This window comes from Ischnura elegans, chromosome 8, assembly GCF_921293095.1.
Source record: "Ischnura elegans chromosome 8, ioIscEleg1.1, whole genome shotgun sequence".
NCBI classification, from domain to species: Eukaryota; Metazoa; Arthropoda; class Insecta; order Odonata; family Coenagrionidae; genus Ischnura; species Ischnura elegans.
Window position 1 is genome coordinate 8,274,129 of NC_060253.1, and position 25,828 is coordinate 8,299,956.

The 25,828-nt window shown below is 38.4% G+C and overlaps 1 protein-coding gene across 1 annotated transcript in view; it reads left to right on the top strand.

Annotated features, from left to right (window-relative positions):
- LOC124163739 (low-density lipoprotein receptor-related protein 2) overlaps window positions 1-25,828 on the top strand; it is a 99,627-nt gene that overhangs the window by 51,551 nt on the left and 22,248 nt on the right. The window contains exons 27-47 of the mRNA XM_046540813.1: window positions 369-649; window positions 893-1,064; window positions 1,534-1,759; window positions 2,814-3,035; window positions 3,903-4,221; window positions 8,282-8,581; window positions 10,783-11,029; window positions 11,911-12,111; window positions 12,683-12,987; window positions 13,863-14,073; window positions 15,007-15,267; window positions 15,993-16,176; window positions 17,021-17,202; window positions 18,600-18,823; window positions 19,853-20,076; window positions 20,752-20,963; window positions 21,573-21,756; window positions 22,465-22,687; window positions 23,366-23,960; window positions 24,348-24,695; window positions 25,374-25,651. Of these exons, the coding sequence (XP_046396769.1) occupies window positions 369-649; window positions 893-1,064; window positions 1,534-1,759; window positions 2,814-3,035; window positions 3,903-4,221; window positions 8,282-8,581; window positions 10,783-11,029; window positions 11,911-12,111; window positions 12,683-12,987; window positions 13,863-14,073; window positions 15,007-15,267; window positions 15,993-16,176; window positions 17,021-17,202; window positions 18,600-18,823; window positions 19,853-20,076; window positions 20,752-20,963; window positions 21,573-21,756; window positions 22,465-22,687; window positions 23,366-23,960; window positions 24,348-24,695; window positions 25,374-25,651 (5,399 nt within the window). The remainder of the gene's footprint in view (window positions 1-368; window positions 650-892; window positions 1,065-1,533; window positions 1,760-2,813; window positions 3,036-3,902; window positions 4,222-8,281; window positions 8,582-10,782; window positions 11,030-11,910; window positions 12,112-12,682; window positions 12,988-13,862; window positions 14,074-15,006; window positions 15,268-15,992; window positions 16,177-17,020; window positions 17,203-18,599; window positions 18,824-19,852; window positions 20,077-20,751; window positions 20,964-21,572; window positions 21,757-22,464; window positions 22,688-23,365; window positions 23,961-24,347; window positions 24,696-25,373; window positions 25,652-25,828) is intronic.

Below are 25,828 nucleotides of genomic sequence, written 5' to 3' on the forward strand. Positions count from 1 at the left end.
CATGAAAATATATTTTACTTTTTATTTATCACCGGGAATTCGAACCCAAATCTCCCAATTGTCAGTCAGTCGTGTTAGCCAGTTACAACGCCTTTTTCTCAAAGCAAACTTCGGAATGGGTTTTACTGAATAAGCCTCGATTCAAACCATCCGAGTTCGAATTCCTGCTAAGTCAAATATTTTTAATAATTGAGATGCCTGTATTTCTTGTAAAATATGTGTGTTAATTTTGTAACAAGTCACCCACCTCTATTATTGTGTGAAGTAAAAGATTGTAATGATTTAAATATGGTGCTGAATGCAATAGAATTAGGAAGGGATATCCTACACACGTAGAGTTGAAATTGATCGGATTGTTGTCCTTGCAGTGCACTATTTACACCACCAACTATGGAGGTGGTAACAAGACGGTTTTCCTTGGGGGAGGAGCAGGATCAGAAGGCTCTGTCGGTGGCATTGTTGGCGCTCCCTATGCCATTGCCTTTGATTGGCTGGGGAGAAACTTGTACATTGGCAACCGCCTGGCGTCAAACTTGGAGGTTGTAAAAGTTGATGGGAAAACAAAGCATCGTCTCATCATTTTAGCTAATGATGGAAATCGTACTTCAGTTGCAAAACCAAAAGCTCTCTGCTTGGATCCACCGGATGGGTAAGTTGTGTTGTGTCTTAAGGAGCAGATGATAGAATGATATTATAGTGCATTTTAGTGATGCCATTTGATGATTTGGTGTTTCTGTGTAATCTTTGAATTGTGTGTGTGCTTAAGCTATTTTTCAAATTCCACCTCCCGCAATTCCCATCCATGGAATATGTGGAGTTACTACTATTAACTAACTAGTTCTGGTGATGTGAAGGTATTATTTTTTCACCTTCCAATTTTTTTCTCATAAAGGAAACTATACTGGATTGATAATGGAGGCTATGGAGTTCCTGCCAAGGTTGCAAGAGTTAATATGGATGGCACAAATCCATTAGTTTTAGTGGAAGATGTAGAAAAACCAGAAGCCATTGCAATTGATTTGGATAAAAGGCAGTTGTATTTCAGTTCCCAGTATCCCACATTTGTAAGTTTCTCTTTCTCTTCTCTCCTCTATATCTGCTCTTTTTTTGCTATTGCAGCTTTTCTTAGTGTTCATTAATGTTAACATAAGAAAATGAGTGAGGCAAGGACACCAGAATGTTGAAAGAAAGCATTCAGCCTATGTTATAATGTATTGAATATCCTGTCTCTAGTCTTCGTGAAACAGCTTTTTCAAGCCATTGATTAATGATTCTCATTAACTGCTCTTAATTGTAATTTTTATTCAAAATCCTTTATGCCCATGTCTTGACGTATATATCAAATACATGCATACGCATTAAATTTTATCAATGACTGACTTGAATTTCATACAAATCACCTTGTCTCAAAGGAACAGTGTTGCATCATTATCAGTGACGTATGTACATGTTTTGATTGTACCCAAGTCTGTGACACAATAAGTTTTGCTATAAAAACAATGTAAGTGTTAATCTTTTGAACTTTTATTTCAGATTAAAGTGATGGACTTGGATGGCTCAAATGTGAGGACACTTCTGACTGAGATTAACAGCATTTCTCAACCTAAAGCTCTGGCAATACTTGATAGCAGATTGTACTATTTGGACCCTCTTTATGACAAAATTGAAAGGGTAGACCTTCCCCGAGCTGACAATCCAAAATTGTTGATGGACAACCAGGCTGACCTCAGAACATTCACCATTTTCAGGAAAAGACTGGGTAAGTGCTAAACTTCCATCATAATTTTTAACCATCGACTGGACCCCTGTTGTAACCGTGCTTTAAATTTAAGTGGTGAAGTTTTCCATTGCAAAAACTTATATAAAATCGAGAATATTTTAGGAAAAAAAACATTTTCCAAAATATCTCTGTAATTCCTTATTGTATTCCAATAAATATTATTCATCTCAATCACAAATGAAATATATTTACCCAATACAGCAGCAACCCATTATTGTGGATTCATATGTTTAAAATTTTTCAGTAGTCTCCGAAAGTATTCTGTGACTGGTTTAACATAAGGCTAGATAGCATTTGGTCACTCATATAAAAACTTTTTTTATTTAAAAATGCATATTTCTACAATTTTGGTTTAATCTGTCAATAAAGTGGTTTTTGAATCAATAGAATTGAAAGGGGGTGGTTAACTTGCCCCTAATATGAATTTCTACCTATATTCCTACCTACCAGTATTGTAATTGCTGTCGTTGACTTGAAATAGGTAACCACGAAAAAAAATTCTTGGCTTAAATCATCTTTAACATTTTTCACTTGATGTTAATGTATGAGCATTTGCTGAACTATGTAATAGAAATAAACTGTGTTATGATGTCGTGGTATTTAAAGTTATCCTTGAGTTATGGTGTGGTGGCTGGAGTATAATAATGGAATGGGTGCCGATTTAGAAGTTGATTAGAAGATACCATATTTTTCTTACTGTATTCCTCCCATTTTCACACAAAACCTTTGGAAAAAGGTAAAATGAAATGGCAATTTTAATGCAGTGTAACTCATGCAAATTAGACTCACCTGCCCTGTACGAATAATGATTTTAAGCATAAGGAGACCAGTTTTGTTTTCAGTAATCAAATTGGTATACATCATACATAATGGTTGTGCTCCTCAGTATGTCATGATGATTTAGTTTCCTGTATGCTACTATTTCAAGCACGTAGAAATCAATTTGATATTCAGTGATGAAATAAGTATGCATGATACAAAATGCCTCAACTCTTTTAAGTATCTCGTGATGATTTCTGTTTCTCCTGAGTAGCAGGCATACATCCATGCATGACAAACAATGGAGGCTGTGAACACATTTGCATTCCTGCTCCTGGAGGAACACGCGTCTGCGGCTGCTCTGTGGGATACAGGCGTGAGAATGAAGTTGGATGTGCCTTGTACCGATCATTCATTGTTGTTGCGCAGTTGGATGTCATCAGGGGGTACAGCATGCAAGACTCCTCAGAGGCTATGGTGCCTATCGGAGGACCAGGTAAATATGATTTTGTCTTTTGAAAATTTTTATGTCTAACAGATATTACAAATTTTCAATTTAAGCTGTGAATGCCTTAAAATTATTCTCTGTGATTTTCCCCTTTTTTTTTGGTGTTATTATTACCATCCATATGTTTTGTGAATGATGTGAACACGTTTTCTATTTCACTAAACCCAAAATCATCTTCTTCCTCACTGTATTTAAAGGCCATAGAGGAGCCCTTAGCCTAATTCAATTCCTCCTCCTTTGCTCTTTTTCCTCTTTACACTTTTGCGCTCCGCTTTATACTGAAAATTGGTTTGCATAGGTATGGGTGGATTGCATCCAGATCCAAGCATCAGGCATGTGAATTTCACACATTCAGGGTAGGGGATAAGTTCTTTTTGCATACCTGCTATGTAATTAATGCAGTGGTTTGCACTTTCAGCCGTGACAAACGCATTTGGTGTAATCGCAGACACTTTAGGTGCTTAATAAAAATTGGCTTTATACTTTTCACAGTTAAAGGTAATTTATTAGAAATGGAAAATCATTTGCATTCAAAATTACATAAATTTTGATCGCCTATGTACTATTCTTGCCCTTAACTAAAGAATAAAGTTTTGCAATGATTTTTGTTTTTGGTGTTGGAGGGCTTCTCTTGGATTTTTGAAAGTGGCACCTTTTCATCAATAGCACAATGCTGTACTACTCTTCCATACATCATAATCTTTTCAAAAATAAAATGGATACTTGTTATAAATGAAACATTGAGACTATGCATAGTGTTCAGGGAGACCTACCTATCGTTTTTCTGGTATTAATTGATAAGTTAATGATTTTACTTTTTCAGAAATAATTGCATAAGCTTAATCATTGTTTTAGGTCATCACATTCTGCATGTTGATGTGCACTATGCTTCAAACTGGATATACTGGGTGGAATTCAACCGAGGTGCATGGAATGGAATATTCCGAGCTCGTCCTAATGGAACAGAACTTCAGGGTGTTGTCAAAGATGGCATTGGGTCTAGTGGCATCCGAGGCTTGGCTGTTGACTGGATTGCTGGCAATCTTTATTTCACAAATGTGTTTCCTCATGAGAATTACCTTGAAGTGTGCTGGCTTGATGGAGCACACAGGAAGGTCCTAGTCCGAACAACCACTGATGCTCCAAGAGAGCTTGCTGTGAATCCAATAAAAAGGTAATGAACCTCATTTATACTAGGAATAGAGTTTCTAGCTGTTTGTATTTGTTCCACATAAAAGTTTTAGTCATGGGATAATAAATCCATATTGCTATAGAAGTTCTTATATATTTACACTTTTATTAAAACTGTCAATGTGAATATATATTACCCTCATTATACCAATTTGGTAATTTTTGCACATTTCACCAATAACTCATCATAAACATTGGAGTTAAAGAACTTTTGAATTTTTAAAGATATTATCCCTAATTTTAAATGTCTTACCTTATAATGCACTCATTCATGTTTCTTTTAATTCATGCTTATCATTTACGTAAAATAGTGAATCATTAATAGCATTAATTAAATGTTACATTTAGTAACTGTGGAAGAAATGGGCTAGGGTATTGAACTTAATACAGTGCAACCTCGATATAACGACACCCCACGGTGCACTAATAAACACTCGCTATAGGGAATTGTCGCTTTACCGGAGGTGGAACAAATAATAGCCAATATACCTGTTGCGAACAGATATACAGGAACAGGAGTGGTGCGGCGACAGATAAACATCTATCCGATAAACGTAAGCATAAATCCAGACGAAAGGCGATGTTTTTTTGTATCACTAAATTTCCTTACTCAAATAACGACTAACTATTCAAACAATTTATAAGCGCCGCACTGAATAATAATCATGCAAAGCATTGTTTTGTCAATCATTATATTTATCGAACGACAGTTTACCACATAAATGTGAGACTGAGCACTCCGTTAACTTCATTTCTAACAGATCGCTAGCAATAGGGAAGTACACTAGTGTTTCAAATGCACCAAAAACATTTTTTAAATCAGAGTTCAGAATAACATAATGTCGTAAAACCACAGTTTAAATCCTAATAGTGAATACTTGATTCGAGATAACCGTCCGAAATATGGAAAAATTCAAAGGCCGCTAAAACGGGTGTCCATGTTGAATATTGGCCGTGACGTCACAAGGCAGTAGCAGAAGGCAGCTTCTACGCCGTTTAGTTCTACCACTATTATTGAATAGAAAAATTACTGAATTTGAGGGTATCCGTTTTTTGCTATCATAAAATATCTTCAGAATATGTATGTGGCTGCTTCTCTTTTGAGTACATGACTTCATCATTGCGTAATATATTAATATTCATTTACGTGTCAACTTCAAGTTTGGAAAGAGTAGTGCGAATAGCACATTGAATTTTAAATAAATAGATGATGGTATTTATTTTTCGCTGGGTATATTTTGGCACAATGCCGTTTATCATGCCAAAACTTTTTTTGTAAGAACTGAGTCAAACTAATAAACCTAATTCAGATGTTTGCTGCAAGACTTATTCGTTGCGTATGTATTCACGCCGGCCGGAACGTTCGCCCTTTGCAACTAGAATCATGGGATGTTAGCCTTATTTCCGTGCTGGCTGGTTGTTGCAATGGTTCGCTGTCCAGGATGGGTTCAAGAAAAGTTAATCTTGGTTGGGAGAAGGAAAATTCCAACGATTTATAAATGGTATACCAAACTTTGATGTAATTATGGTCACTGAATTTTTGGAAAAGGAGGACAGGTTCAACGCTCCATAGAAATGCGAGGCGTTAAGGCTAACAAGGGGAGACCACGTACCCTGCTCCGTCTTTTCAATTAGGGCCTTAGTTAGGCTGTAATTAATTAATTTTCATGCGGTACTTTTCACAAGTCATATATAAATACAAAATATCTTCCATTTCCCTATGGTTCAGTTGGGGTAGTGGTAGCGTGTACGACTCCCACCCTGAGGATCTGGGTTCAAATCTTTGTCATAACAGTGTATTTTTTTGTCTTCATTGTGATTATACGGCGTCAAGTTTATCATTAATTTTAATTGCAGCAATCATAGACATGAGACAATTTTTTTATCATCATAATGGCGTTTAGGTATTTTAGCAGAGTCATTACAAACGCAGAGATACGACGACTACAAGGGTTGGTGTGCGCTAAAATGTTAATTTTTCTTTGCTTATACTTACCAACTTCCACATTAAAAATGAAAACCACTCTTGCAAGAGCACATACCATTAAAGGCTCGCAGCAAGCAACAATATGCGTACAGACATAATTAATAAGAACACAAAACGAATATAAAATGCCATATATCTCGAACACTTGTAACTCACATTACTTCAAAGGGAGTGTACTTACTCAGTACCTAGTACTCAGAACCTACCAGTTTACCTCAGTAGCAGTGCTAAAAGAACCATTCCGAAAGATAATTTCAATTAACAAATAGGATGAAATAAAAGTTGATAACCCTGGACCGGGTGCGCTGGCATATACTAAAATGCGTCAATCTTTGAAAACCAAGGATTTCAACATTGTACGTACATTCTGGGCTACAATGGTCTCGTGTATTCCTACAATGTACTTTGACTGCCTATATTGCGAGTTTTCAAAGTTCGAGGTATTGTAGCTAATTTTTTAGATCAGCAAGATGAACCCGTCACCAGTGGAGTATAAATTACGCCGCGCGACCTGCCGTGTACCTTCATATCAGTATCACCTATAAATGTACTAATTTCAACAAATAAAGATTAACGTTAACAAAAATTGTTTGTTATCATATATGCACATATCATGGGCAAAGTACGCATTTTGCCCGGTCGTGTAAAATAACAGTTGCGCCATAATTCTTTAACCAAACTACTTTCAGTTTATACATTACATAGGTCTATGAGGAAGATGCTATATTTTGACTCAACACACTTTCTGATATGACTGAGGTACTTATTAAGTAAATTATTATAATATAAATATCATTATGATCTTACAATACCTTCAAAACAGAATATCATCGATAGGTAAGAGTCAGGAGCAGCCTTGAACCATTTATTCCGTATGGCTGGTGCTTAAGGCACGGGAATGAATATCTTCTCCCGGCTTTTGTTTCGACGCCGAGATGAAATTTGGAGCAAAAAATCATTTATAATTCTTTTTTGAATCCATGTTTTCCGTACTAGCCGACATTTTTAGGAAGCAAACTCCACCGATTCCCGGAAACTCTCGCCGCGCTAAAGAAGGCGACGGAATACAGCTATACTCCACTGGTGACTACTGCCTTGTGACGTCACATTTCAATCAAGATGGAGGCACTGTGTTTCAGCGCAACATGAAATTTTCCGACTTTCAAAACGTTTTAAAGTGCATACCCCAGATGCAGGAAATAAAAGTGACTATACTAATGTTTCTTTTTTAGGCTAAACTTTCAAATTCAGCAATGAAAAAAAATTAGTGCACTTCCCTATTACAGAGGTTAAGGAGTCTTGATGAAAGTCTTCCGGCGGTGAAACCCTCGCTATGGCGAGAGCCAACACCGAAAGGGTCTCGTAAAAACGAATGTTTTAACACGTTTATTATAGGGTCAATTGACGGTGCATCGGCTATCTCTTGTAATAGCGGGGGTGTCGCTATAGCCCGTACTCGCTTTAACGAGGTTCCACTGTAATCTGTTCAGGAAGCGTTCTTGGCCAACTGTGCAGAAGCCATGCAGGAGCCGTGCACAAGGCGTTCTGTTCATGGGCCGTTCGTGGGTACCAGGTTAGAGCGTGCGAACAATTCCCAAACACTTCATGAACGGCCCAGGAAATTTGTCAATTTTAAGACAATATCTGATCCTAATTTTGATTAGAAAATTATGAACACAATGATGGTTGTTTTCCTTAATTCATGATTATATGTTAATGATCATCAATTATGTAAAATAGTGAATCATAGATGGCATGGATAAATTATTTCATTTAGTAACTGTGGAGGAGCTGTGCAGAACTAAAATATCTGTTCATGAAGTGTTCATGTCCAACTGTGCCGGAGCCGTGCACAAGGCGTTCCGTTCATGGGCCGTTTGTGGGTACCAGGTTAGAGTGTGCGAACAATTCCCAAACACGTCATGAACGGCCCAGGAAATCTGTGAACCATTTGTACAGTGTATGCACAGCTTACAAACAGTTCATTTTCACTAGGGCTAGTATGTGTATTTGTTGTTGCATTCATCGCCTTCATAATTACATGTCAATATTTCAGGCTTCTCTACTGGATTGACTATGGGCAGTACCCTCGAATTGGTAAGGCATACTTGGATGGATCGAATTGGACTCCCATTGTTACGTCTGGCATCAGCAATCCAAGGGATTTGACCGTCGATGTGGCGACGCACGATGTGTACTGGGTTGACTCAAAGTTGGACACCCTGCAGCGAGTGTCCTTCAGTGGTGGCAACAGAGTGGTTGTGCGGAGAAATCTGCCCAACCCAATGGGCGTTGCTGTCCTTCCCTCTCCTCCTGGACTTCTCTGGGTCGATAGAAACCTTGGCACCTTATTCAAGTAGGTTTCATTTATTCTGTTGGTGGTTTTGGACTTAAATTATCACATTCATTCACTCATTCGTCTCTCCCTCGCATTATTGCTATGTCTTGTGGCGCGGCTTTTCCACTGTGTCTTTCTCTCGACACCACAGCTCCCTTTCTTTTCCTGTTATACCTACTATTGCATACCTCCTCATTACTGTCCCTATCCACCCATGTGATCTTTAGCTCTCAAGCACCTGGTTTTGTAGGCTTCAAGTCTCTTCTGGTCAGCCCAGACCAATTTCTGAACCATTTAGTCATTTCTTCTTTATTATGTTATTCCGACACTCCAAGTTGGAATGATGTCAGATGATGCTGTGTGCATTCTCACTTCATAAAGTTATGTAAATAAAGATAACCGTGTGGATAGCCTTGAAATGAATGTTGTTTACAAGATGTGGTAATAATTCGATACCAGCATAATATGTAGATACGTAGTCTCTAAGATCTGTAAGTTTTAAGAACCAAACCCTTATCTTAGTTGAGATGTACATCAGTGTAGTGGGTGCTATTCTAAATTGCATGCTAATCATCCATTGTTTGAATTACCATTGTGAGGATTCTCTCAATACATATCTGTTTCTATGCCAATATCCAAAAGCCCTTTTCTTCACACTGTTTTTTATACTTAACGCAGTTCTACCCTTCACCTCTAGACAACATGAAGATCGATGGAAATTTTGCAAAGAACCCGAGAAATTATGGCATCAAAATTTAGCATAGAAGTAGTAAAAAAGTGAATCTAGCATTTTCAGTTATTCATTTTGCCTGTCTCCTCAATTACTGACAATAATTCACGCTCTAATGTTTATTCATTTTCTGCTGAATGGGAATGGTACACGTTATCCCTCTGAGTGCCAACCAATTTTTCTAGGTACATAGGTACTGTGCTTAAAGTGCTGAGGCATTTTTGCTGATTTTGCGGTAGGTTAGGAAAAAAAAAAATTAGGTCTCAAAAACAACTGGAGGTATGTATTGAAAAACTTCAGGAACTTTTTATTATATGTGGTTTCACCTTTTTAATGCATTATTTCACAAATTTTGAGAATGATTAGTGAACTATTATCATCTAAGAGTGACATTGCAGGAAGGGGTGCAGCTAGGAATTAAGGCTGGGGGGGGGTTTAGGTGCAACTAATACTGGGGTGTGTGGGGGTATGGAATACCCACCAGGATAAGCGGTAGGTGCGAGATTAATTAATTGTGAAATTTCAAGATGAATAGTTCAAAATGGTGATTTTTATGGCTTTCTGAGGGATATTTTATTAATCCTTGCACTATTCTATTAGTAATATCAATCCAATTAAGTAAAATGGATTTAACTTAAAAATTTCTCTGAGCTCTGGGGGGGGTTTATCTCCCAAAAACCCCCCCCCCCTCGCTTCACCACTGATTGCAGAGGAGGTGCTATTGCACTCTCAGCTCTTTTCGCGAGAGATAGGAGGAGCGCGATAGTGCTCCCCGACACTCCAAGGGTTAAAATGCAAAGTGTCATGTGGGCACCACATTTTGATGACAAAAATTCATCATCAGAATTGGGAAGAATTGTCTAAAGGATCCAAGTACAGTTGAAATTTAAAACTTGGGTACTCGAGTGACATGAAATGAAATTTGGGCCTCCTAACCACTTGTCTCGTCATTTTTGTGATGGTAATTTTTAGGGATGGTCGGATCGAATACCTCGGATCCAAATATCCGCAGATATTGGATCTCTTCCTCTCGTCCCTTCATCGGATACTTCGGATCCAAAGTCACGGAAGACATCGGATCTGGATCCAAAATTTTAAATAATAGCTTCAGTGAAGTCAACCCCCATGAAGCCCCATAAGGGTGGAAAGAGATCCGATTCTCTCTTTGAATGAGCCGTCGCATGCAATGCTTGTCCTACTCATGAACCGTTTTGTTTGAAAGCTCTTGCAGAGGTTACGTAGGAGAATTTCAGCCGTGGAAAATAAAAAAGGCAAAATATGGCTGGCAGATAGTGGTGTGACTCTTCCCAAGAGATTGAACAATCATTGGGGGAATCTCAGCGTCAGGAATTTGAAAATGCATTTGGATCTGAAAATATCCGATCCGAAAGATCCGGCTCCGAAAATAAAGGATCCGATCCGAATCCGGATCCGAAAAAAATCCTGAATCCGTCCATCCCTCGTAATTTTCTATCCAACTGAATTGCAGGTCCTCCAAAGCTCCAGCTGGTGCAGGTTCCATTGCATCAGACCCAAGTCTTCGCGCCGAAGCGCTGAGGACAGGCCTGCCACGGCTTCGTGATGTGGCTGTGTTTGATGTTGCCGCTCAGTCACCAGATGAGTCCAACCCTTGCCACAGACTCGGAAATGGTGGATGCGATCAGCTCTGCTTCTCCTATCCCCCTGACTACTACCGTTCGACCCCATCTCCCACAGCTGGTTCATCAACAACTACTGTGAGTATAATATACATAACCAGTTTTATTTAATTATTATTAAAGTATTATACTGTTTAAGGTAGTTTTACGTGCAGCATTTTGCTGATCTTCCCATCTTGTCTCCTACTCCCAACTTGGACTCCCCTCTTCAAATCAAAATAAGGCCAACTTTGTATTCTCTTCCTTCCTCCCTCTTGTTTACTCAACGTTCTACCATCTAACTCTGTTTTCCATATCTCCTCCTCCACACATACCCTTCCCGCTAAGTACTCCTTCCATCCATACCATCTGTCTGCTCCGTATCTCATTTAAAAGCTGCCTCTCCTCACCCACCATGTGCAGTACTTCATCATGCCCCCTATTCTCTGTCCACTTCACCTTCTCCATTCTTCTCCACTTCACCTTCTCCATTCTTCTCCATACCTGCATCTCACTCTGAAAGATATCTGCTCTTGATTGCTCAGGTTACCAAAGCCTAGTTAGTGAATATTGAGTATTATTTTTTGTGAGCCATTTTTTATTGAAGTAATTTTTGTGGGATTACATCTTCATATTACATACCACTGTACTGATAATTACCCAGTCTGATGTTTTATTTTCCCTTGTGGATTTCTGAAGTACAGTTAGTTCAACCTATATTTGGAGTGATGGGGAACATGCATGTAATTTGTTCATCCAGCTATAACATCCTCACATCCCCATGGCAACTTTCCTTTAAGTGTAGGCTGATGCCAACGCTGTTTCTCTCCTGCCTTTCCTCCCAACCCTTCCCCATGACGTAAGTTACCTCAGCTGATGATTTTCTCCTCCAAATGCAATGCTAGGAAATTTAACTTTTGAAGTTAGATACAGCTTGTATTTTAATGTGATGCCTAAAGGTTAATTTATACTTTTTGCAGTCATCTCCGCTGGCAGCCTTGCTACCTACTAGCCGCCCAAGCTACAGGTGTGATTGTGCAACGGGAGAGCTGGAAACTGGATCTGGAGGTGTTCGAACCAAGTGTGGTGCTGTTTCTGAGTACCTGGTGTTTGCAACAAGGACTGAAATACGAAGCGTTCATCTTGATCCAAGAGCTTCGGGTGTGCCTTTCAAACCATTGGTAATTTCATCTTAATACCTTTTTTTGTTGCTTCAAAATTAGGCTCAGACAAAATGTTTTGCTGAAAGTCAATGTTAATAATTCCCATCATGTAGTTCCTACCACATCGTTCATTTCAAGAGGAACAAGATTTGAAAAATTCTTATCTCATAAATTCCAAAATCATGCCAGTGCTACTGATCAATCATTGAAAATTTTGCTTGTATTCGTATATATACGGAACAGTGTCTCTTCCACGTCTGTTGTTGAATTTCAAATCATTCGGAATATCATATCTTGTTTCGAAAAATATATTTCGTGAAAGTACTCAGTGTGACTCATACTAGTGGTTATTGCTTCACTAATGTTATCCTAATATTGTTTTAAAATCATAATGAGATCAAACCTTAGAAATTTTTGTTGCAGTTTTTTTCCAAATCATATTTAAAGGGAGTAACTTCTTCAATACAGCTTAATTTTCATGAATGTCCAGCTTACCTGCATTACATCGTCTGATTTAGATCTCCTGTTTTGTGTGAGACGCTTTTTATACTATTCCTTTAAAAAAAAATCCATCTGTATTTTTCAACAGGGAAATATGACTAACGTTGTGGGAGTTGACTTTGATTATGCAGACAAGCGTCTGCTGTTCACTCAAATTCGTCCGTGGGCACGATTGGCCTGGACACCAAGTGACAACCCTGGTTCAGAAATACATGAGATCCTAACAAAGGGAGTTAACCCTGAGGGTGTTGCATATGATTGGACGCAACGCAAGATTTATTGGACAGACTCGACCAACTCCAGTATATACGCTGTTAACCTTGACGGCTCTGAACTTGTGATGATCGTTCGAGTTGAAAGACCTCGCGCTATTGTTGTGGATCCATGCAGTGGGCAAGTATTTTCAGTGCTTTTCATTTTGAAGATTTATTGTATTGTGATCTGTCACATTATCAAAAGTTTTTGCTGTCACTAAATGCAGACCAGGTGTGGTTTGAAATGTAAAAAAACAGCCCTGGGTTCCATAAGTTAGCAAATCTCTATAGCATGTTGACCTCGTTTATTGTGATAATAGCTGTGATTAAACATGAATTTAGTCCCTCCTTTTTTCCCTAAACTTTGTTCTTAACACATTGACTGCATCCATGGTGTTTTAGTTCTTATTTCCTGTGATGCCATCAGTGTTTTTTAATGAATTACGTATTATTGACTCATGTCATCTAGAAATGTCATTATAATGCATCTAGATGAATTTCATTCTATTTTGAGGTGATTTGCCAATAATGACCACTTCAGTCATGGTCCATGCCAACATAACCTCTCCCAGTGACCTTTGGAATGAGTAATGCCCTCAGATTTAGTTGCTTTGTGGCATGGCGAGGTGGGAAGTTGAAGGCATATTTTTTCAGTTTCGATGCAACTTCCTTTTCATTTAATCATCAAAAACTTAGGAAAATTTATTTTTTAAGCAAATAATTATACCTGGATTTCTTACCTATCCTTTTCTGAAAGATCAGAGCCGAAAAATATGTGTTCTAGCTCTTAAACCAAGGCATGTAGTTCATACGCAAGGGTACGCAGCGGATGAAAATCTTGAAAATCGTTTTTGGGTGTACTTCTGCCCCTGTAGACAGTTCCAGGTTCATTGCATTTTTATGACTCACAATTCAAACTTTCTCTCTCTCTCAAAACATTTATCATACTTAATTTTTGTATGGCATATGACTTCATTTGCAGGAGTGTGATTGTAATTAGAATTTATATTTCAGGTACTTGTACTACACCGACTGGGGACGATTCGGAACGTCAGGAAAAATATTCAGGACCACAATGGCTGGATCGTTTAAGAAGGCTATTATTGACCGTGATTTATCTCAGCCTAGCGGGCTTGCAATTGACTATGATGAGAAAATGCTGTACTGGACAGATGCTGTCAGAGAAAAGATTGAAAGGTCGACGTTGGACGGTGAAAATAGAGAGGCAAGTTTATTGGTTGCCTTCATTTGCCCAGTCTAGGCTTTGGTTACTTCATTGTATTATTTGAGTTACCGAGTCATAAATTATGAAGCTCAGTCTTGCAGACTTTCGATTCAATCTTAATGCTGCATGCTATTGTTGTCCATCCTCCTCAGTGTCTTTCTTTGTTTCTCCAATAACAATAATAATAATTTATATTGTCTAAAGATCTTACGAGAGAAGATATAAGACACATCATGAAAAAATACGATAGATTAATAAATAACTGCATGTTCACAGAGTAATAAGGACCTAAATGATTAGTTTGAGCAATCAGATAGGTGTTCGTTCACAGAATAATAATTCTTTTCCTGAAGAAAAGATTTTAACCTACTTTTAAATGACACTATAGAGTGAATTGCTCTCAACTGCATAGGGAGTTTATTATAAATTCTGAGGCCCAACTGGCATGGGCCCAACTTTGACCAATAATTAATGAGTCAAAACAATCTCTTATGGAAGGTACATTGGTACACATTTATATTTTCAGTCCTGCTGATCATACTTCACTACTCATTTTCTCCTGTACTACATCATTTTGTGTTGTGCTAAAAATGGTTATGAGTGCTCACGAATGTAGGTGTTATGGCATTTTTTTGGGAGTAATGTAAAAATTATTTTCTTGTTTGCTAAGAAATTTCTAAACAAATGGCCTGATTTACTCATTTTGCTCTGTAGCCTTAAAACAATTCAAAAATAATTTTATTTAATTTGTTTTTATGGTGTGAGATTTCTATTTTTCTTGCTTGGCCAAGAGATATTTTTCTCACTAAAATCATCTTTGTGAAACATAAATGTCAATACAAAAGATTGGCTTCTTCATTTACATCCAATAATTCATTTCACTTATATTGAACATTGAATTGTGAATAATCAGATTTTTTTCAAATTTTACAGGTGCTTGTGTCTGCTACAATATATCCATTTGCCATCACTGTGCATGAAAATCATATTTATTGGACAGATTTGCAACTGAGAGGAGTTTACAGGGCAGAGAAACACACTGGTGCCAACATGATTGAAATGGTCAAGCGACTAGAGGATTCACCGCGAGGGATACATGTTTTCTCGGCCAAAAGACAAGCGTGCGAAGCCAATCCATGCCATCTGAACAACGGGGGCTGTGCGCAGTCATGCCATCCTGGACCCAATTCAACGGTACACAATTTATTTATTTTATTTTATTCTCAAACCACTGGATACAGCTCTTAATGCCCATTTTATACCGGGGTATTCAACAAATGTGACAAGTAAATGTACACCAGCAACCATGCCCTGGACCAGGCAGGACTCGAACCCGCGTCCTCTTGTTCAGCAGGCGAGGACCTTACTCCGTCGGCACCAAGGCCGGCAAGGCAATGTAGCCCCTAAAGGCAATGGCAGACTTAGAAGTTGAAACGTTGGGAGAATTCACCCAATACCACACCCGGTGGGAAACACAAGAAATTTTTTATCAACCTATACACCGGGAAAACCTAAAATTTTACAATGTAGTTCTTAGTCTTTAATAGAATTTGAATCCTGGTGAAAGGTTTAATAAAATAAATTTTTTGACAAGTTGACAAGAAATGATGCAAGTATTAAATAATGACCTAAATTTTTCGAATTTCGGATATTTTCGAATACATTGCATTATTGAGAAATGGCATTGATTCATGTTTTAAATTAGACCTCACTGTGTCTTATTGTCCTATTCCTATATATGTATCTTATTCTGGCATTTTTGTTCCTCAAGTAGTATCAATCATGCACATGAGATCTCATGAAACCAATACGTTTTCATGAGTATGCCTCTAGTATCTGTCAATTGACTTCATGCATGGTATAATGTGACCAGTAATTTGGAGCAGTAATAGCATTAACCAACTATGTTGTGATTGCAGGCCGAGTGCAGGTGTGATGACAACTCGAAACTCGTCAATGAAGGCAGGATGTGTGTGGCCAAAAATCTCACTTGTGACAATGGAAAGTTTTACTGCCGCAATGGCAAGTGTATATCTCGTATGTGGGCTTGCGATGGAGATGATGACTGTGGAGATAACAGTGATGAAGACAAGAACTATTGCAGTAAGTTATTCTATTATGTACTTAGGTCTTTAATTTAAATGTATTTCACTAATATAGTTATAGTACATTTTAATGTATTTCAGCAATTTTTTTACTATTTAGGTCACTATTTACATGTTCCATGTTAACCTACCAGTTGAGGTAGGTTAACATGGAACATGTAGGTTTGAAGATTTTCGCGGCGTTGATTAGATGATCTCCATCTCTCCATTCTATTTGGGCTTTCACCGCGTCCGTTGTGTTTTAGCGACAACAGTTTTGCTGTCATTGCAGTCAGTCAGTCAGTCCTTTGACCTGAAGATGCTGACTGTAATGTCAGCAAAACTGTTGTCGCCAAAACACAATGGACGCGGTGAAAACCCGAATAGAATGGAGGGATCATCTAACATGGAACATTTTGAAAATCATCCTAGCCTGCCTCCCCATCCAAATTAGACTAAATCCTTCTTTGTTCAATTCTCAGTTAGCCCCTTTCAAGTGTTTAATTTTTATAAATCCTTTTCTCTTTTTTTTTCTTCTTCTTCTCCCTCGTTCACCCAACATTCTACCCTCTAGCACTGTTTTCAACATCCCCTTTTTCACCCTACACTCGCTCCATCCATACCTTCTCTCCCCTCCGTATCTCATCTAGAAGCTGCCTCTCCTCAACCAACATGTCTAGCACTTCATTGTTTCCCTACCTGTATGTCTGCTTTACATTCCACATTGTCCTCCACACTGACATCTTGAAAGCCTCCACTCTTTTCTTGTCCTTTATCATGATAAAGTGCCCAGGTTTCACAAATTATGTTATTAAAAATGTTAGCTAATTCAAAGTATCAATCATTATTCTCTTCTTTTCCAGCATATCATTCCTGTAGCCCCACTGAATTCAGGTGCAACAATGGCAGGTGTATATTCAAATCGTGGAAATGTGACCATGAGAATGACTGCAAAGATAATTCCGATGAAGAGGGCTGCACGTACCCACCTTGTGCTGATGGGGAGTTCACCTGTGCCAATCATCGCTGTATTCCCATGGCTCAGGTGAGAGAATGGAAATGTCTTTCATCCCTCCTTGACTTTTGTTATCCAGTCATTATTTGCATGCTAAAGATAAACATCCGTACACTTTGCATCTCATGTAGTACAGTGCAACCTCGATATAACGACACCCCACGGTGTACTAATAAACACTCGCTATAGCGAATTGTCGCTTTACCGGAGGTGGAGCAAATAATAGCCAATATACCTGTTGCGAACAGATATACAGGAACAGGAGTGGTGCGGCGACAGATAAACATCTATCCGATAAACGTAAGCATAAATCCAGGTGAAAGGCGATGTTTTTTTGCATCACTAAATTTCCTTACTCAAATAACGACTAACTATTCAAACAATTTATAAGCGCCACACTGAATAAAAATCATGCAAAGCATTGTTTCGTCAATCATTATATTTATCGAACGACAGTTTACCACATAAATTTGAGACTGAGCACTCCATTAACTTCATTTCTAACAGATCGCTGGCAATTACAGAGGTTAAGGAGTCTTGATGAAAGTCTTTCGGCGGTGAAACCCTCGCTATGGCGAGAGCCAACACCATAGGGTCTCGTAAAAACGAATTTTTTAACACGCTTATTATAGGGTCAATTGACGGTGCATCGGCTATCCCTCGTAATAGCGGGGGTGTCGCTATAGCCCGTACTCGCTTTAACGAGGTTCCACTGTATTAAATTTTCCATGGGTGTGCTAACAAAGAGTTAAGAATACTCAAGACTGCTTACTGCATAGTGAAATTGAGTTATTAGAAAATCGTGAAATATATGGAATATGAATGTATTTTTACTCTGTCTTTAGTTTTAATTCATATGTATTAATGTTCTTTCGGCTTCTTTATCTTACTGTATAAATACATTTTTTCAAGTGCTGACTAATTTTACAAAAATGGCTCGTTAAAGTATGAGTGTATTCATTCATGGAAATCAAGAACTTGTCACATTAATCTTACATGCTTATGATTAATGAGCTGAGATTACATATGGGTACTTAGTGATGCAATGTATTGAATTTTCATGTTAGTTTTGTGCTTATAATATTTGCATAAATTAGATCTACGGAATATCAAAAGTTATTGATAAATATTGATGACTTTTCTCATTTTCATGTCACTATTAAATTACTTAAGTCATTGGTAGTCTGAAACAGGCTTAGTCAATTACAAGGTTAAAGATAGACTTCAATAATAGCCTTGGAAAATCAAATATTTGCTTACTCTTTTTGTGTAAGGACTGCTTTAGGCAGCAACCACAAACCACACAATCTCTCCAAGCTATTGAGTGAAATGCATGCCTCGACACATTCCTTATCGTTTATTTTTTTGCTATATTCTTGCATTCTTGTTCTGAATAGTATATTTCATTCCACCATGTGCATTTTTAGGTTTGCAATGGAGTGAATGACTGCAAAGATAATGGTACCACAGATGAGACGCATGACAGGTGTCCGAGGAACACGACTTGCCCTACCAACCACTTGAAGTGCGAGAAAACTAACATCTGCGTTGAGCCATATTGGCTCTGTGACGGTGACAACGACTGTGGCGATAACTCTGATGAAGATAATCTGCATTGTGCCCAACGAACATGCCCCCAGAATAGTTTCAGGTAATGTCTAGATTGATACTGATGCATCACTTGTGGTGGAATTGACTTTCATGCCATTTCGTACCAATTTAACTTAATATTTATTTAATTTTTAAAAGTCTACCGGGACTAGCCACAGTGATAACTTATACGGGAGTCACCCGCAATGCACAATCGTGCGAAAGATCCACAGAGAAAAAATCATCCGCCTTGACCGGGATTCGAACCTGGATCCACCGATTTCCGGTCGAGTGCTTTAGCCATTTAAGCTACCGAGGTATAATTCTTCCCTGTGGATATTTTGGGACACTACCGGACAAGGTGTTGCTGGACTGCTGAGCATATGATGCCACAAACAGTCCATATTGTGTGCCCAGCACCACAGCCGGAGAGCTAGTGGCTAGTCCCGGTATACTTTAAACTAGTTAAGAGCAAACACCTCTGTGTGTTCTATGTCCGGGCCTGCTCTTCAGCTGTGGCGCTGTGTGCACGATTGGACTGCTTGTGTCATCATATGCTCTGCAGTCTAGCAACACCTTGTCCTGTAGTGTTCAAAAATATATCCACAGGGAAGAATGATGCCTCGGTATCTTAACTGGCTAAAGCACTCGACCTGAAATCGGGGATCCGGGTTCGAATCCCGGTCAAGGCGGATGTTTTTTCTCTGTGGATCTTTCACAATACTTAATTTTTATTTAAATGTTGTCACAATGTTGTTAAGGTTCATTAATAAGACATTCAATTATCCGATAATATTTGCCTTACAGCTACAAATAATACATTTTTTGTTTTATTCAATGAATCATGCTAATATACTCTGGTAGTTAGACTTAATTTTTTAATGGGTCTATTTAGAGATCCCTCACCTGGCCCTAATTTAGACCTATCAATGAGTTTGATCCCTTGAGAAAGAGACCAGAGCATCAGTTGGGAAACTTTGAGATCATCCAGGTTTTGAGGGAGCCATGAAACATAATACATAGTTTTAAATATCATCATGACTAGTGCCCATGCGAATCTAAGTGTCTAATTGTTTATTTGTTGCCGTAGGTGTCCAAACCATCGTTGCATCCCAGCCACTTGGTACTGTGATGGTGACGATGACTGTGGTGATGGTTCCGATGAGCCTCCTGAGTACTGCCGCTCCGAGGGAAGGACTTGCTTTGGCGACCTGTTCACTTGTGACAATGGCAACTGCATTCCAAGGATCTACATCTGCGATGGGGATAACGACTGCTTGGATGGCTCTGATGAAGACGATCGCCATCAGTGCAGTGAGTACACTTTTGATCACATTTCTTAAACCCTCAGAGTCCTGGAAAGCTGATTCTGTTCATCCAAGATGTATTATTTACAACGGAAATAAATTTGTATCCTGTGGTGAAGGTGAGTCAAGTTCTCTGAGAGGATTTAACCGAGGGAGAAATTTGCTGTAGAAAAATCATTTGGCTCAGCCAAGATATGAACCATGGTCTCCGAATTGCTGGTCAGGTGTACCATTAATGGAAGCTAACCTGACTGTCAATAGGTACATACAGGCTTAAATCCAAGCTAAGCCAAATGATTTTTAATAGCAAATTCCACCCTTGGTATAAAAAATTGCAAAGTAGATGCAAATGACTGGGTGGTACAAATTCACTTGTTTCATGCAGTACTTTCACAAATATTAGCTTATGAAAGTTCAAAATTATGATTCATGCTTCCAAACAATCAATCTGTACATTTTAATTATTATGAAGTATTTTAGTAACTGTCTTTGAAATTAAATAAGGGGAATAAAGTTTCTTGAATTCACTGGAGATAACTGAGAAATGTAACTGTTATGAGCAAAATATAATAACCACAAAGTTGAAAGCTATGAAGAAAAGTACCTAGTATGTTGATGTAATTGCTTGCAATTTCCCTTTTGAATGCATAGTTTCATCATTACTTTTCTCCTACCGCAATAGACGACCGTCGCTGTGATGAAGAGACTGAGTTTACTTGTACCGAGAACAAAATGTGGAGCCGTGCCCAGTGTATTCCCAAGAAGTGGCTCTGCGATGGAGATCCTGACTGTGTGGACGGTGCAGATGAGAACTCCACCATACATCATTGCTCATCTCCCGAACCGTGCTCGGACGACCAGTTCACTTGTGCTAATGGACGTTGCATCAACAAGGTAAGAATGGCATCTCCTGAAATTGAAATTTCATGCAGAAATTAAGTTCATCAATAGGGAAATGAATTTGTTGCCAAAAACATTCTTCTACACTCAGCCGCTTTTATTGACAAAGGAAGCTTCCACCCTTGCAGAAGGCTCATCAATTGGTCTGATCAATCGGAAATCTCTAACAGCTTGCTTGCTGAAAAGTAAGGGGAGTACTTACTTTTAAGTGAAATTTGAAGTGAATTTTAGGTTTTTTTTGTTAAAGAGGTGGAAATTGGAAGTAGCCAAAATATGTGAATTTGTGTGTGTGAATGTATTGTGAAAAATATTGATGTACACCTGGAATGCTAGGGCTAGTGATGGCTGTTTTATGTTATTGCCTTCATCACTTTCATTTGGTGGTATTATTGGATAATGAGAAGATGAGATATATGTATACTCTTTTATATAGATTATCCCTTTTTTACAGATCAAATAAATTCTCAAAAACTATTTTGAATTTGACTAACAATCAAGTGTGCTTGATGTATGCATATTTTTAATAGCCTGATCTATTCTAAACGTTATTTATATTTCCATTTACATTTGCATTGTACGATGTGTGTATATTTTTATCCTCAGGGTTGGCTTTGTGACCACGACAATGACTGCGGCGATGGTACAGATGAAGGAAAGTTCTGTAATACCCAGTACAAGGCTTGCACCTCTGCTGAATTCCAATGTCAGAACTCCAAGTGTGTCAGGAAGATGTACCACTGTGATGGTGAAGATGATTGTGGTGATGGCTCTGACGAAGCTGGCTGCAGTAAGTCTAGTTTAACACTAATTTTGATTTTTTATTATTATTTCCCTCCATATGCCACTTACGAGTATGAACTAGCATTCCTCTAATCTAAAAAACTTCATGAAAGTCAAGCAGATTTTTTGAGGGTAGTCAACAGATGAAATCCTTAAATGTTCCCTATTTGAAAATATTACAAGAGAAAAATATTTTTGAAATAATCAGTGTAGCTGTTACATAAATAATAATTCACCTGTATCGCCTATTGGGTGACAATAACTCCTTCAAAAAATTATAAATTGCTTAATGCTCATGGATTTCCAAGCAGGTGAGAGAGTTCATTATGTCCAATGTTTCTTCCAATGTCTTTCCCTGAAGACAAGGAATGTGACTGTATGTATACCACAAAGTGGATTGTCTCACTCTGTTGGAATTTCAAGAGCACTTAATTTAGTAAACGTACTGGGGAAGCACCAGAATTCATTCTTCATATAGTTTTTTGTACATGGTAAATCTTGGCATACAGCAAGGTTGTTAGCGAACTCTGTATTCAAGTATTCATAAAATCTTAAGTGAAAAATTTCAGTACATCTTTCAGACTAGTGCATCTTATTGGCTGGAAAATACAGTAACTCTAAACATATTCATAGTTTGTTAAATTGATCATTCTGCTGTATTAATTGTGCTTGATTTTAATTTTTTTCTTATTTTAATGCCATTTTTTCCTTGCAGAGAAAGAAACACCAACATGCCCTACTGGTCAGTTCCAGTGTGCAGACAATTCTTGCATCGACCATCGTCTGGTTTGCAACCGCGTCTCTGATTGCCCCGATGATTCTGATGAGCCAACTCACTGCAATGTGGACGAGTGCTCCAAAGTTGAAATCCATCAGTGCGGTCACAAGTGTGTGGACACTCCTACTGGTTACTACTGCGAGTGTAATGATGGATACAAGTAAGTTCTGATGTATTTCTACTCAAAATCTCAATTACTATTCAACTTTGTTTCTACTTATTGGCCATTATTAATGTGTTGAAGAAAATGGAGGTTTGTAAATGTTTTATAGAATATTTTTTATGAGTGTGTAAGTTTTACCGTGGAGAATTTCTTCCGAAGTATTAAATAAAAGAGGGAAATTATTTTGAGTTAACTAGGACTAGCCACGGTGATACCTTTAAGGAGTCTCCTGCAATGCACGAAATGTGCAAAAATTCCAAAAAATCATCAAATGATTCTTTCTCAGGGAAATTATGTTTAATTGTCGGTAGTGAGTATTAGTATAATATCCTTATTCATTTCAAAAATACATTTTGACCTACTCAATGTAGTGTCATTCACTATTGTTGTCAAAAAATTCTGCTCATGAATACATATCTTGATGAAGGTGACTCAATCGGTGATATTCAAGTTCACTGATGCCTTCCATCATGACAATTGAACTTGTCTGCACCATTTTCTGACACGAATTTTAAATAATGATCTGGTTAACCCTCTGGCGTGCTAAAAGTATAGTATCAGCCAAAAGTAATTCAAAGCATATGTTGGCATGGTTACTTTATCTGTTGCATTATTGACTATAAGGTTTTTTGCCATGAATCAGTGATTGATATGGGCACTTTTCATGTTTTTTAGGCTTCTGACTGATGGGAAGGCGTGTGCTGATATTGACGAATGCAAAGAGACCCCGGGAGTATGCTCGCAGAAGTGCTCCAACACTCCGGGATCGTACTACTGTAAATGCGCCGAAAGCTATTACGAAAGAGAACCTGATGAGCACACCTGCAAGAGGAAGGATCCGAAACCAGACCCATGGCTTGTGTTCACCAACAAGTACTATGTCCGCAACATGTCCCTTGACGGCGGCCTGTATTCCCTCATGCATCGCGACCTCACCAATGTGGTGGCTCTTGATTTTGACCTCACTGATGGCCGAGTCTATTACTGTGACGTCGGAGCCAAGACAATTTACAGAGCTTTCCTAAACGCAACCACCGGCGATGAGAAGAGGGAGCCAGTGATCAGACACGACAGCCATGGATTGGAAGGACTTGCTGTCGATTGGGTTGGGAGGAAGCTTTACTGGCTGGATCGTCACAGTCGTCACTTAGATGTCGCTGAACTGGATGGGAAGTGGAGGAAGACGTTGTTGGCTAACGTGTCAGATCCTCGTGCTCTGGCATTGCATCCTGGCACTGGCCATTTGTACTTCACCAGCTGGCAATTACAGGCAAGTTGCTGAAATTTTTCAAAGTTTCAGAATTATACTCGTTTCTATTGGTAGATCCAGAAAGACTCAGCATTATCTATTCAGCATGTTGATTAGCATAGCTGAAAAATCGGTGCCTGTGGCTGTAGGTATCTACCGCCATCAATTTCTTATTAAAATTTAAGATTTCTCAACCTTCTGAAGAAAACTGGAGTCATTCAAGTAACTTGTGTAGAAACAAAAAATTTCTGGTGAAAATAAACTGCCAGTTTTATTAATTGTAAGTTAATGTGATAATAATTAATTTGGTGGTGCTCCACTTGTCGTTGAAAGCTAGGTTATCCCAAATCCATGTAATCACGTGATTTTATTCAATGTTACACTCATTATTTTTAATTTCTTTTTCAGGCGTTTATTGGTAGACTGGGAATGGATGGATCAAATTTGACTCGCATTTTGAACTGGGACGACGGAGTTGCGTGGCCCAACGCCCTCACCATTGACTACTTCACTGACCGCATCTTCTGGGCTGATGCTCACTTGGACTACATTGCTTTTGCTGACTTGAATGGCAAGGGTGTGCGCAGAGTCATCACTGGAGCCAATGCCGTCCCTCACGTCTTCGCATTGACAGTGTTTGACGACACAATTTTCTGGACGGATTGGAATTTGAAGGCTATCTCCAGTGCTAACAAATTTACTGGAGAGAACGTGAAAGTGTTGAGAAACACCACTCACAGGCCATATGATATCCAGGTAATGCTTGCATCTGGTGATTATTACTTTTGTAGAAGTAAATGTTTGCAGTTTTAGCTCCTTCGCTGCATAAAATGAATATCTTCACCAAACCAGTTTTAGAGCTTGACTGTAGAAATCGGGTCAACCCCACATTTCTACAAATATCATTTTTTACTGTAATTTACAATGTAATGCATAGGTTTTCTCGTTGTGATATTAATCTGAAACCCTAGCTTCTTTGAAATATGAACTCAATGCCTTTACTATATTGGTAGAAATACGGTAATGATTGTAAATAACATTTTTATGATTTTAAATTTGTTATTGAAGAAGTCTTCTGAAATTTATCAAGAGTTTTTTTTTCTACCACTCATTGTCTTTTGCAATACTAGAGCAAACATCCAAATAAACTTGAAGCATTTCTTTTGCGCAAGTAAAGAAAATAAGAACATTTTATGAAGGGAACTCCTATGGAAAAAAATCCTTGCTTTAAAATACAATAATTCTGGTGTTTTTGCGTCCAATTTTATTTTTTCAAAAGATTATTGAAGGAGGATGAAACTGATGCAAAGATAATCAGGAGTTTTCTTTTATTGTATTACTCTATTCACTAATATTATGATCTGTGATTTTCAGTACTCAATAGAATGGTAAAAGCATTTCAAGTACATAATAATGATGCATTTTGGGTTCTAGGTATTCCACCCTCTTCGTCAACTGCCGTACAACAACCCCTGTGGCAGCAACAATGGTGGATGCTCCCACTTGTGCCTCATTGCCCCTGGTAACAGTGCGGTTGGAGTTGCCAGTGGTAGCCGATTGGAAGACGTCGGTGCCAGGGATGTGAGTTACACGTGTGCCTGCCCTAATCAATTCTACCTGCTCGCAGACAACAGGACTTGTGTGGCAAACTGCACTGACGGCCAGCATCATTGTGGTGCTCCAGACGAGAAGTGCATACCGTGGTTCTGGAAGTGAGTATTCATCTCATTTTTGCACTGTTGTAATCGCAGGTATTTGGAGCCTTGGCTGTCTATTAGGGAGGCAAACTTAACCTTGGAAAAAAAAACAAAATTTTAATGATAAAATGAATAGGGATGTCCTTTCTAACCCAAAATTGTAATTAAATTAATGCTTTGGTGGTATAATTA